This window comes from Monopterus albus, unplaced genomic scaffold (assembly GCF_001952655.1).
Source record: "Monopterus albus unplaced genomic scaffold, M_albus_1.0 scaffold15.1, whole genome shotgun sequence".
NCBI classification, from domain to species: domain Eukaryota; kingdom Metazoa; phylum Chordata; class Actinopteri; order Synbranchiformes; family Synbranchidae; genus Monopterus; species Monopterus albus.
Genome location: NW_018127895.1, coordinates 1,901,027 through 1,915,306, shown reverse-complemented (window position 1 = coordinate 1,915,306; position 14,280 = coordinate 1,901,027). Strand labels below are relative to the sequence as shown.

Below are 14,280 nucleotides of genomic sequence, written 5' to 3'. Positions count from 1 at the left end.
AGTATTATTTAGTAATGCCTGAAGGAGATTTCCCTTCTCCGGTGTCACTTTTCACAAATGTCATAACAGTCTTCAAATCTTCTAGTTTTCCCAGACACTTGGTGTCTTTTCGAGATTTGAGATGTAGTAGATACAAACCCTAAGCATCAGGGGGAAGCTGGTTCATCACAAGAATTGTTTTTAATTTGTAACTTGTGATCGGATGTGTATAATGTGTACTTATATTTATGTAATGTAAATATTATTTGCTGTTTCTGTAGATGTTTGTTTTTATCAAAGACTAAAAATCAATAAATGTTACATTTTCGTAACAAATGCAAGAAAAAAAATCTTTCAGAGATGGAGTTAACATTTACATCAGCTGTTTTCTTGTGTGCTTTATTTAAAAAAATAAAAACTTAAGGCAATGCAACGTGCTGTAGGCAGACATGATGCAGATCATCCTGTTGATAATGTACAGTAATTATTTACTGACTGATAGCCTACTGTTAAGGTCCCTGCACAAGTTAGTGTAAATCACAATGACAGATTGGAAAGCTTGGGAAAATAAAGGAAAATGAACAGCTTGGCTGTAGGAGCTGCAAAGCTTTTCCAACTTAAAGGGCAACACAGATGGAGAATGCATTAAATAAAATGGACCCTAAGTGTAAAGGCTAAGTTGACATGGAGGATAGAGTAGTTCCAAGACATACTGAACAAGGCATCTGAGGAGAGCAGTGATTAAAGCTACAGTGTGTAATTTTTTTCAACTATTTTTGTTGTAGAAATCTGCTCCAAAACTTGTCTTAATGTGGAGAGGTGCTGTCGAAGCCTCCTGTGACCCAGACTCATTGAACAGCACCGGTAGCAGTGCAGAGATGTTGGCTTCTAAAAGGTTTTGAGCAGGACTGACCTCTCTAACCAATCAGAGATTTTCAATTATTTCTGCGTGATTGTCAGGTTTTGTTGCAGCCCGATTTACTGTAATTTCATGATTATAAATATCTGAATATCTATCAGGAAGAGGGAGCGCTGGGCGGAGCAGAGCGGACTGATTTGGAGTTTCATACTGTAGCTTTAAGTTTCTGTTAAACACTATTGAGTGAGTGGTATGCAGTAAAACACTGACAGGAACTTACTAGAACATGATCGCTGTACAGCTTCAGACTGAATTGTGTACAGTGTTTTAATACTTGAACTGTATTCAAACCATAAACCCAGACCCCGAAAAACTCCTTGCTTCTGCACTTTTCATCCCCTCCCACATGGAGACATATCTTCTACAGGCTAGAACAGAAACATCATGATTCTGGACATCTAAAGGTGCTTCATTACAGCAGATTTTCATTTATAATCACTGCTCATTTCAGTCAAATGTTTTCCAAAATCACTATAAAGCTGTGACGATAACATTTCTGTTCTAAAAGTTGCATAATATCATCTTTCACATTTGAGACAATGATATAAGTGAGCTGACACACACAACTGTCTGACATTTCCCCACTTGGAAAGTATATATCTTCATGCTGGGTTCTTTGAGAAAAAGTGTGCTCTTTGGGATGCATGTTAAAACTTAGCATACACTGCATCTTTCCCAAGTGTAATGATAACACCATTCTGGCACAGCCTACTCCCTAGTACAACAAAAGCTCCATAAAATGCACATTATCTACAAATCATTTAGTGCTGTAACCTCACTGAACATTCTCGGAGCTGTCGCAGGCTGAGAGGTCCATCTGGTTTTACATTTGTTGGCATATGTCTACAGTTACTTGGTGGATGTGCGCTTTTTAGCAACCGTTTTGTTTAATGCTACATCAGTTAAGTAATGTCTGCAAGTAAATGGCAAGGCTGTAACTGGGTCCTGCCCAACATGTCTAGTAGTCTTTTAACCACAGCAGCCTTGATGATCGGCTAGGTGATCTCGATGAGATCTGCCTCTTTTGGTTCTTTGGTTTGGTTGGTCCTTTCTTCTTCCTCAGCCTCTTCAGGTCCAGCCTCATATCCTTCATCCCATGAGGCCGAGCTGAGCCCAGCAGGAGCTGACAAAGAATGAGGCGTGAGTGTTTTCCCCAGGCCCTGGTACTGACCATTGGGTGACACCGGGTTAGATGCCGCCTCAGCAATGGCATCCTGGGAGCCTGAAGAGAGCAGGCCAGATCGCTCACTGTCATTCTGTGCCTCGGTGAAGTAGAACTTTCTTGGACGGCCCATTACTGTTCTCCCTGTCAGTGAAGATAGAAAAACTCAGTGCAGTCTTCTCTCTGTGAACCTAACCTGGTTGGGAGCAGGTTTTGTTCGGGAAACTCAGAGTTTCCTCCGGGTCTCCGCCCCTTTTTAAAGTGAACGGTGTTTAATACCTCATTTAATCTTTCAGTACATTCATAGATTGCACACGTTTCCGTCACGCAGAGACCAAAATGGCGTGTCCATTCATAGAGGATCCTGTAGATGAGGACGCTGTATTAATTTTCAGGGAATTGCATTTACGTCGGGAGAGGATATTGAGGGCACGAGTTGATTTTTTGTCATATCCCCATGTATTTTTATTTGAGCGGTACCGTTTTTCTAGAGAGTCCATAACATATATCAATAATCTTATCCACCCATACATCAGACACATCACCCATTGTGGCCGTGCTCTTACATCCGAGCAGATGCTTTGTGTTGCGTTACGATTTGTTGCAAATGGCAGTTTGCATCGGGGATGCAGAGCCCATTAGTAAGGCCACAGTATGTAGAATAGTTCGGAAAGTGTGCCTCACCCTCAAGCGCTTTCTGTGAATTTTTGTTGTGTTTCCTGGGCACAAACCCCTCAGAGCCATTAAAGAGGAGTTTCACAGGATTGCAGGTTAGTGGTATTGAATTCGTTTCAGTAAGGCTAATCTGAAAAATGATGATCAGTTAATAACATCTTGCTGTGACCTCTGGAAATAAACTAATAATTAGAATCCCCTTCAGGATTTCCAAATGTGGTTGGATGCATTGATGGCACACATATTCCCATCAATGCACCTACATGAAAATTAAAATTCAATTCTTATATTATTACATCAGTGTTGGGTCAATTTTAAAAAAGTATTTTGATTAATGTAATACTTACTCTCCATAAAACGTACTGGATTATTTATTAATCATTACTTTACAAATCCCATATCAACCACAATAGGAATTTTAAGAAAGGGTAGACATAAAACTGCACTTTTAATTCGTACAAAAATCGGTATTTTATGCAATTACTGAAGTTACTCATTCAATTATTGAAGAATTAAGAACCATTCCTTACTTTACAAGTGACAAATAATAACATTACTAACATTATTTAGTAATTACTTACACCGAACACTGTATGATTAAAATGTAAACGTACGCATTGACTCGGGCAGCTATTTTCCCCCCCGCTAACTCTTTCTCTTTCACCGCTGCAGCCGTGTTGTTTTTTTTTTGTTTGTTTTTTTTACGAAATATGGGCTCGTAGTCCCTATATGCTTGTAGTAACACATCCATTTCTGTCAGGGAAAAACGCAGACCTATTTTGGCTTGGTCCTGTTGCCATGGTGACTCGTAATTTCTTCACTCCATTGTTCAGGGCTTTTTATAGTCGCATGGCACGCGCCTAACTCTGAGTCAAACAACTCAGAGTTGATTAAACCAACTATTTTCAGCTGTTCTGAAACCGAAAACTCCGAGTTTTCCAACTCTGGGTAAGTCAACTCAGAGTTCAGGTTTGAACTCTGAGTTTGTTAAACCGCCTGAGTTTGTTAAACCGCCTGTTAAACACAACTGTGTACACTGGTGATCAGGAGGCACCTACCAACATTGCGGACTTGCTCAGAAATGTCTGCTCTCACATCAGAGATGTCCCACATTGCCATGAAAGACTCAAAGCAAGAGCCCTCCTCGGCCTCTTGGATATAAGGCTTGTAGGTGAAGCTGAAGTGGTGGGCAATGGCTGCCAGAAACATCTCCACACAAATGATGAAATCCTGAAGAAAACAGGACAGTTCAGTGTGAGATTTGGTTAGTGGTGCTGCAGGAAGGTAGTAAAACCAATGGCAGATAACTGCAAAAAGTTAATTAGGAATAAAAACTGAAAATCATTCAGTTATGTGCATTTCTTCTTTTCCAGCTAGATCATCTCTAACTTACCTGTAAGCCAGTAGCAACAGCTTCCACACTTTTCCAGTCCCAAGTATGATTCTCTGAGATAACACCCACTTTCACCAGGATAGCAATGAACACAGCTTGCCTGAGAGAGTTTACAAAATAATTACTATCTACTGTCCACGTTAAGCTTACAGTACTTCACCAGTGAGTAATATATAGACTCAGAATAATCAGGTTCATGAAAAAAGTCATCAAGTTTAAGATACAGAGAGATTTACCAAAAAGAGACAAACACCACCATTTTGACACATAGGAATTTGCCCACTGGATGGATGGGACTCAGTTCCTCTCTGAGAGCCCTGTAGAACAGCACCAGGCAGTACATGGCAAACTAGATCAAGAGAAGACAAGTGGAGAGAAATTTAGATGAAAATAGGCTGCTTGTAACATTTTGACATGAATCTTAACAAGCTCCCAGGCCCCATTTTCTGATGCAGTCCTCACTTGAGGACCATTTTAAAAATTACCAGCTGTGACATATTGTTGAAGATGACGAGGTACGTCCATGCATTTTTCGAGCTGAAGTTTCCTTCATCATACACTCCACAGAGCTGACAGATCCTAGGATGAAACGGCCGCAATATACAACAATACAACTGAGAAATGAAACACTCATTTGTATTAAAGAATAACATTAAGTGCATGAAGAGCAGAGCTTACTTACAAGGCAATCACTGTTGTGACAGGTCTTACAACTGTGTACTGCAACACTCCCAGTTTACATCTCAACAATAGAACCCTGCAGAAATAAATGTATGATTTGAATCAGAATTACATGTGTTTCACAGCATCTAGTTTGCTAATATCAGGCAAATCTACTAATTTGACAAATCTGATTGGTGCGTTTTTAAATTCCATGAGTATATATGGATCAAAGTGTGGAGGGTAATGATTAATGTATCTCTTTTACACAACATTTACACCAGTGTTGGAAGCAGAATGAGCATTTATATAGTTTTATGATATATTAGCTGCCATACAGTAAGATGAACCTGAAAGTAACAGTTTGACATGATGATATTATGCAGCATCCACTTTGGTGTAAAAGTGGCCACATGGATTCTATGCATTGAAGTCCTAATCGTAAAAGTGTTATGATTCTGGGAGAAACTCACTCTCCCATTGGCCACGGTGGACAGCAGCAGAGAGGAGGCAGGTGTTCTTGCTGCTCCTGGACCTCCAGCATCATCACTAGGTTGGGGTACTGGTTTTCCAGGTAGTTAAGCAAGAAGGTCATAAAGTTGTAGATGACATAGGCCTCATAGCACTCTCTGCATGTATCCACGTAAATTGCTATACTAGGGTATTTTAATGCAATCCACTGCAAAATAAAAAGAGAGAACAAGGAGCACATATAATTGTCAAATAGTGTGCTGCTTAAAAATTCTCTTAAGGCTGCTGCTTGAGATAATATATACACAATAAGAGGCACACAATGGCTTTGACTAAAAAAGTCAGAACTTACACTGTCCAGGCTGTAGATTGGGACCATCCATAATATCCTGAAATAAGAACACACACAATTAAGTTTCAGACTTCTGATCATGGATGACAAGACTGTTGACATTTTTTTACCTGATGATAGGTTTCTGAAGCTCTGGCTGAGTATAGTGAACCAAATGCTGAAGAATGCCCCATAATGATATGGGTATGGTCATGAAGACAAATATCCCAGCGATGAACCATGCTTTATTATGTGTGCCAACCTGTCATTACATGGGAAAAAATGGTTAACTTTAAATATATTTCTCCACTTAAGTCTGGGAAACCAGCAATTTAGCAACCCAGAATTTTATTTTTCCACATTTAATATGATGTAAGAAGTGAACACAGTATTCACATTCAGATCCTTGTCTCGAGTAAAATCACAGTACAATTTTGTAAAAATTCTTCGTTTCAAGGAGGAATTAAGTATTATAAAGTATTATTGGCTAAATGTGCTGAGTGAACTAAAAATAATTATACTCATAATGTATTATGTTTTATAGTGTTATATGATGTAGATATTACCTTATAGGAATATTAATACATACACACACATTACAGTAGTGTTTTACAATTGATCACAAACATTTCTGTCTAAATTTCAGGCCCAACATCTTTGCCAGAACACGGCTGTCCCCAAGTTTTCGTAACTTAAATCAACATGTTCAAAGAATTCTTAGAAGTTACTCAAGTAAAGTTCACCGAAATTGTATTTGAATACAGTACCTGTCTACTAAGTTGTTTAGTTAGATTTCACCTCTGTGTTATACCGACAGCGTTCACAGAAGCAAACTTATTAGCAACATGTCAACCAAAGCCATCAATTGCTTGAACTGACCTCTGACTTTTGCAGTCCCCAGATGCACAAGGGCAGGACGACTATAAGCAACAAAATATACAGCACAACAACCAACGGCCGAATCCATCGTCTCCAGTTCCCACAGGAACAAGGCATCTTCACATAAAGACGCGTAAGGCCTTTAAAACTGGCTGCAGGTTCGGTGACAAAAGAACTTGACTTGTCTAGAAACCGTTGCTAATGCTCGAGACATTTAACGTTAGCTTAGCATTGTTGCCCTTTCAACAGCTCAAGAAGACCTAAGAAAACCCTCCACTACTGTACATGAATGTTAGCTTATTTACAAATGCTAAGTTTCAGTCACAAGGACAAAGGTGATGGATAATTATCAACTCATATGACTCGATTATATCCAAGCTAAGCCGTTAGCTTGTCAGCTGATTCCCCATGTAAACAAAGCTAATGATCCATGCTGTCCGAACGGTTAAAAGTCTCTCAGTAAGTTAACTAACTCTACGAAATAAAACTCCCACCTGCTACATCAATTTTGCCCCTAGATAAATGTACACCTATTAGTTTTAAAGCCGATTCGCGTTTGATAAAAGTTTCCAAATAATTAATTACTTCCGGTTGTCCACTGTTCTAGAACAGACATAGTCCCGCCTGCAAACTAGAAGATAATTGGCGGTAAGAGGTCAAGTAACCAATCAATAGAGAGAGTTTGATACCCATCCCCATCCCCACCCCCTCGCCGCATGACGTCACATGTTAGTTTGGTTGCTCTGCATTCTCGTTGACCACATAATCTATATTTCCGCCACCAGATGGCGATGTGAATTTACAATTTCCAGGATACCAAGCTTAAAGTTTATTATAATGTCGTTAGTTTTTAAACGGCTGGGCTTAGACTAGTTATCATGTACTCTCGTTATGTGCTTTCCTAAACTATTTATGGACCATATCTAGGCCCTTCTTTGTAAAAGTGTTGTGTTCTGTTTGGTCTGTCTATGCACTTTGAAAAGCACAGGTGTAGCCTATTTATAAATGGTGCATTCATCTTATGGGTGGTACTGGTATTTGCTTGTGTTTCAAGTGCAATATTCCTGCATTGAAAAAGTTTACAGTTACATTAGTGGTGGCGTTTAAATTCCATATACAGATCAAATGTTTTATGCCCGTTTAGACTGAATAAATGACTTAGACTAGAACTACTGCTTTGTCTCTTACCTGTGCTGAATAATACAACTAGTCCTATATGAAATTAATCAAACTGTATTTTATTCATCACGTTTGAGTAAATAATAGTGAAAACTACATAAGTTTAATTTTAATTTTCATCATTAAGATAGATATATTTCAATAATGTATGAGTATAATGTTATACATATTTACATATTTTTAAAAACATTTTGTGGTTTTAGAGAAGTCAGTCCAATTTAAATCCAACAGCAGTGAAAATACTTTTTGATTGATTAACATGAGTCAAGCTGGATTTTATTGGTGCTTAGGGCATAAATAACCATCATATTTTGACTATGACCCCTTGTTCCCTCCCTTTGAAAGGATATTTATCTTAGTTTGTACTGTGCTTGGGGTCTATACATATTTTTTGTTTATGAATATTGTAATCACAAACAACCATCAGAACTTCCTCTTTACCATTTCTTAATGCGTGCATGTGTATGTGTACATGCTTGAGTATATCAAGATCTTTGATCTTGATATGTGTATATGTTTGTGTGTCTTCCTGTAAAACGAGGGGAGGCAGAACTTTCCTTTCTGTCGCACCATTTCTCCCCTGCCCCACAGTCACAGAAATCAGTGGTTGTTGCGGGACAGATTGTTCATGAATTTTGAATAAATCCTTTTGGCTTTTATGAATTAGAAATAGTCTTTGCCACAAGTTGTGCAAGTAAGTGCCACGGTGGATAGCTTGGAGGGACTGCCATGCAAGGTGGCATACAGAGTACAGCCATGCAAGGGCAGGGTAGATAAACATATGCTGTGTTTGATCAGACCCAAAACATATTTTAGCATAAAGGATGAAGCGTCCATCATATCTCACAGATCCATAGCCATAACTTTGGGGTGAAGCAGCTTCCAAAGTGTGTGCCTTGTAGCAAACACACATACATGGGATAAACAGAAATGACAGTTCTGAAGAACAACAAAGAAGGAGACATGTTGTTCGATATAATGAATCAGCCAAAGTGCACCTCTTTTTTGTCAGAGGACTGAGAATTGTTTAATAATTACTTCTTTATCTTAATATGTCTGCTAGGGGCTTTTGACTTAGGAAATGTTTAGACTCAGTGAGGGTGTTTAATACATCTGTCCCTGAACAACAAGATGCTGTAAGTGAAATAGAATGCAGTCGATGAAGCTCTTTAAAGTCATACAGCCTGAACGGTAGTTATATAAAAACTGGTGTGCAGCAACAATGTCACCAACTGGGAGTAAATAAGGAGTGGAGCCAAAGTTATATAAAAGAAGCACTATGTGTGTTTCATCTTTACAAAAATAAACAATTAGATTCTTAATAATATATGGTTTATTATTTTATAGAATTAGGGATTTGATTTACTTTTTACATGTATTTCAAATGTGCCACCCCTCTCTGAGTCTGTGCCCCAGCCTGGCCACCCTGCTCAAAATTTGGTATATCTGCCCGTGGCCACAGGCTGGTGAAGGTGGAAAGTATACCCATGTATTGGTATTATTGGTATTAGTGGTGTGTTTTTAAATTTCATGAGTAAGACAGACTAAGGCATTATTGATGTAGTTGACAATAACAAAAATACTGAATACATCCAGGGTTATTGAGTGTATTGTTATTATTATGACAAAGTACTACAGTGAGTCACACTTGGTGATCCTGGATTAAACTGCTAGGAGGCTCAATGACAAAAAAGGAGCTTATACTTATCGTATCAGTAATATAAATAACAAATAAGCTCTGCACACAGAAGTGCTTTGGACCATTGAGATCTTCTATTATTTCTTTTTAGCTGTGTTCAATTTGCTGGCAAGAAACGGGGTTCCCACCAAATTACACTGAAATAAAACAATTCTGTTTTCACTCTCTCTCTTCACTTTCTCTCACACACTCTTTGTCTTCCACTTTCAAGCACAATATATTCTAAGATGTTCTGTGCAAAACCTATTTATTTATTAGTTATATATAATTTTATTTTATTTTTTTATCCTCTGCTTCATTAGAATGTGAAATGTTATATCTTAGCAACCAGAGTTCTGAGCATTTCATTGTTCCTTCAGGGTCATTGGAGCTTAATTGTGACATGATATCATGCAAGGAATATGGAACATTTCATAAAGTTTATGACTTGGCAGAGGTTTATCTTCAGCATGCTGAAACAAATAACAGGCCAATGTCTGATAAAGTCATGGCTGCTCCCCTGTTCTGTTGGTCTTGGGTGTCCTTCAGCTTTGTGTATAGGGTTGCGTGGTTCTGGCAATAGTCTGTTTTGGAGATTAAATAGAGAGAGTAATCCTGGGTTAGTCGACCCTTTGGTCACGGCAAAGTAGACCCTGAATTGTGAGAAGTTACCACAGGTACACCGTTGATACTTGATGTAACTAGTACTTTATTAAATGGATTTAAATGAAAAGCTTGTTCCATTAAAGTTGAAACATGTCTGTGTTGCAGTAAATTGCTGCTTGCATTAATACTATTCAGTTTTTAGTAACATCCTTATATTTATGACCATTATGACATTGTTTATAAGCAGAATGGATATAAAATTGCCATATCAAAGCCATGACTAAATCTTAGATAAGTAATGCTCAAGCGTTTTTCCCATTATCTTCTTTTGGCACAGAAGTGAGTTATACAAATGTAGCCTATCAAATTCCCACCGTTTAAGTCGTTCACATCCTCTGACATTAACAACCCTAAGGGCTCAGTTGCCAAGCAGGTCACAGTGTGCTTCAAATCACTCCCAGATGCCTGTTTCTCATAGATGAGGAGGAAAAACAGAAGGGGCCCCTTGACTTCCTTGAGAAACCAATATTCGTATGTTGGTGAAACAAACCTAGTTCCTTACAGTAGAGATGGAAACTGATTTATTGGTATAAGCAGCAACACTAACATGAGGTTATTAACATGTTAATCAAAGATGACAACCATACAAATTCCATTTTCTACAGATTATTATATGTATATACTCAATGAATAGTGGTAAAATAATACTGTACAGATATCACCGATTCTTCTGTACATAAGTGTGCAAAACACTCCAACTAAAGAAGTGCAAGTAAATATTCACACACAATACACACACACATGCTAACTCACATTCAAACACACAGGTTTACATGTATTCACATATCAAATAGTACATGGCAGTATAGTTGTTTGGTGGCTGAACTGTTACTGATACCACGCTCATGATTGTACAATAAATGTAAAGCCACATCCAGCAGCCTGTTAGCTTAGCTTAGCTTGTCAGAACGTTACTGCACCCAGCCAAGAACTAGTGCAGTACATAACCCAGCTGATAACTTCAGAACTTACACATCTACACGTCTTGTATTTTGTACATCACACAAATCATAAAGAAGTGAGAACTGAGACATGGCTTAACAAGCAGGCAGTGGTGATCTGTGATACCATTTATTTCCTTTCTGATCAGATACCAAATAAAATCCAGGCTGTTATCAGAGATACCAAAACCAATACCTTTGTCCAAAAGAAGGAGGGAAAAATGATGGGTCCAGACAACAGAGACTGATGGAGGAGAGGAGATGGGCTATAAGGTGTGTCTATACAGGCTTGTCACTATTAACGACAGATGGTGCCACCCTGCTTAAATACCTTGAAGGGCCATTTCTGCAGCTCAGGTACTGAACTGTTAGTGATGGGACTACATCCATACTACATACATACATATAGGGACCCTTTACTTGTTTACTCCACCCAGCAACCACATATGACATCTGCTCTGTTGCCAGGAGATCCCCCAAATAAAGTCTTTCCTATTCTGTAGTGTCTCACGTATTTACAGACCACTAGTTTGTATATGACTATGACAGGTGGGAGGACAAATAGTTCCCATCAACCGAGTATTATTTGGACTGGCCTGGATAGCATAGTTATTGTCTACTGTGTCCCCTGTTGAAGACGAGATATACATTCACCCCAAATTAGCCTAATCATTTTAGATATCAATCTTCTAACATGTGTATCAATCCTAGAACAGGAAACACTGGGATCAGAAGTATCGATATTTCAGGATCAATCAGCGCATCACTAGCAGGCAGCTTATCAATGAAGACCCACTCAGTATGGCGCAATTGCCCCATTTGTTTTCTATGGGACACATGTGGCCCATAAAGCATCCAGAAAGGAGGGTACAAAGTTTAAAAAAAAAATTGTAACTTTGTGCAAATTGCCAGGAAAACTAAAGTAGCTTAAATATGTAACTCTTTCTTGTTTAACTGTGATATACACATCACTCTGGCGCTGGCATGCTGACAACATTTAAATGAGACATGTTCGGAGTTACTGGAGGTTGCTCTTCTCCTCATTTGGTAAACCACTCTACATTTCCAGCCAATGAGCCTCACTAACACGTCCCAGACCACCGAGGGGAGATCAAACTGATAAGTCCTCCTCCATTAAACTAAGACAGCAAACAAACCAACCTGTGAAAGGTCAAAGTAGCAAAGTGTCAGTAAGAGTAGTAACTGTCCTGTAATAACAATAATTTCAAAACCTGTTGCTGAACATAGTTTCTACATGGATTAAATGCACAAGTTAAGCTCACTGGCTGCTTACAGGAGCTTATTTAATGCACCAATACATGAGTGGTATCTTCTCATCTAACATTTGGCAGGAAAGCAAATATTACAGGGTAACAAGTGTTTTCCCAAAATGTCCTTTAAGAGTATTTACCACCACCATCAAAAACCCCTCAGCCTCTGTCATTACACAGGTAATGTAGTTTGAGTAAAATACTTATTACTACAATAAAACACTTTATAAAAGTGGACACTCTATAGATATTCCATGGGTTATACACACATAAATGTCACAGTTATTGTTGATTATGTGTGGTAAAATTCACAGTATAGACAAAAGATCATTTCTGCCCATTTTTAGGCAATGCTGACATCAAACCTGTGTTAATGCTATTTATCACTTGCTTGACATTTGTGATGACAATACGGAGTTGTATCCTAAATGATCCACACTAAAACCTACAAACCTGTATTTGATTCTGTGTCAGTGCATTTTGGCGTGTTCTGACACTGGACATCATTCAGCTATAAAATCTTTAATTCCGGATTATTAACCAGACGTCTGGAGGTCTGTAGATCATGATGACATTTGACAGAAATTTCCATAAGGATAAATAAAAAGTTTTTGTCAAGCTGTAAGCAAACGACATTATGTAATTTTACCACAAAGTAGCTCAATGAATAATGAGTGTGAGTAAAACACACTGTGCAGCCCCTCGCATGTTAGATGGAAAACTGATTTGTTGCTCGAGTCGGTAACACACATTCCTGTTTTCCATCATCAATGAATAGGGAGCTCCTGTGGACATCTCCCATCATCCACTCTGACAGTGAACAGCCTGCCTTTTCCTTCCTGTAGCTTTGTGCATCCTTCCCAGAAGTGCTGCTCTTTACAGGAATAGCACACTCAAGCACTGACTCAGAGCAATTTGTTGTCATTGTTCTCAGCTGCATCCTGTTAAAGAATCCTCCTCATCCCGCTCTCCCTCTTCTTCTCACGCTACAGAGTCAGTGTCCGTAGGTGTGGGAACACCAGGAGTTGTCTTAGGATGTTGAAACCCCAGAGAGAGCCGTGGAAAGTTCAAAGAACTGTACATCAAAATCCATTTTTTATTCCTTTTACCTCCAGGTCTTAATCCATGTTTAACATCCAAGTATTTGGTTCAGAAGTCCTTAGGATGTATATTTGTCTGAAAAAGTACTTTTTAGGGTGGGCCTACTGAAACACTTGAAAATACTCCTTAGGCGAACAATCAGTCGCTGTACTTCCTGGTGCCGCGGTCAGTGTGGAGATTATTGGGCTCAGGGATTTTAAACTGATTGCTGGTGCCATTCATGGGTCCAATGCTGCTCTGCTGGTTTTCGGAGTAGCACCAGCAGCACAAACATGACTTGAAGAACATGTGAAAAATGAAAAAAAAGGAGAAAAATTAACAGAAAAGTTCAACATATTGCAAAATGAATTTGTTTTGTTTTTTTGTTGGATACCACTCACATACTAAATATGAAATTGTTACAAACACTGAGGTCAGGGAGAAACAGTTAGCTTAGCTGCATCTAAAGATAAAGTAAATAAACATAAATGTGACCAGTTATGGTTCCATGTGGTGTTACAGCCATATGAAGTTACGAGCAGTGACTTCCTAGAGGAACATATCTTAACCCTATAGCTTCGTATTTAGCAGACAGATGTGAGCATGTTATCACTCGGCAAAAAAGCAACTACATATCAATTTTTCCATGCATGCAGATATCCTCTCTTTGGATCCCCTCCCTCCCTCCCTACCTCCCTCCCATAACTGCTTTAACGTGCAAACCGGAGACATGGTTTATCTTCAGCCCAGGTCCATTTGACAGACATTTGCAATGTGTGACCTCAGTCAGCAAAGTGAATACATAAATCACCAGAAAGCCTTTACATGTTGCTCATGGAACGTCATCACAGGCTCTGAGTCATGGACAAAGGCTTGAGTTCACTGTTTATTTTACTGGCTAGATTACATCAGAAGGTTTTTGTTAAGTGTATGTGTGTGAGATAAAAAGTGATTCTGTGAGTGTGTTACATGCATTCATATCCATCAGTTGTAGGG

The 14,280-nt window shown here is 38.8% G+C and overlaps 3 protein-coding genes across 3 annotated transcripts in view; 1 reads left to right on the top strand and 2 right to left on the bottom strand.

Moving 5' to 3' along the window:
* Positions 1 to 7,790, top strand: part of prmt9 (protein arginine methyltransferase 9) — an 18,025-nt gene extending 10,235 nt beyond the window's left edge. Inside the window, exons 14-15 of the mRNA XM_020591776.1 lie at positions 5,178 to 5,185; positions 7,780 to 7,790. The gene's annotated coding sequence lies outside the window, so the exon portion shown is untranslated. The remainder of the gene's footprint in view (positions 1 to 5,177; positions 5,186 to 7,779) is intronic.
* On the bottom strand, positions 854 to 7,608 carry tmem184c (transmembrane protein 184C). Its single transcript, XM_020591777.1, has 10 exons — positions 6,470 to 7,608; positions 5,722 to 5,852; positions 5,612 to 5,648; positions 5,262 to 5,467; positions 4,811 to 4,885; positions 4,614 to 4,707; positions 4,365 to 4,477; positions 4,129 to 4,228; positions 3,794 to 3,965; positions 854 to 2,204 (listed from the first exon to the last, which is right to left on the bottom strand). Exons 1-10 carry the CDS (start codon positions 6,584 to 6,586, stop codon positions 1,894 to 1,896), a joined length of 1,356 nt encoding a protein of 451 aa, XP_020447433.1. The 5' UTR covers positions 6,587 to 7,608; the 3' UTR covers positions 854 to 1,893.
* Positions 7,791 to 10,096: 2,306 nt separating the features above from the next.
* Positions 10,097 to 14,280, bottom strand: part of ednraa (endothelin receptor type Aa) — a 12,863-nt gene continuing 8,679 nt past the window's right edge. Inside the window, exon 8 of the mRNA XM_020591837.1 lies at positions 10,097 to 13,584. Within this exon, the coding sequence (XP_020447493.1) occupies positions 13,444 to 13,584 (141 nt within the window). The 3' untranslated portion in view covers positions 10,097 to 13,443. The remainder of the gene's footprint in view (positions 13,585 to 14,280) is intronic.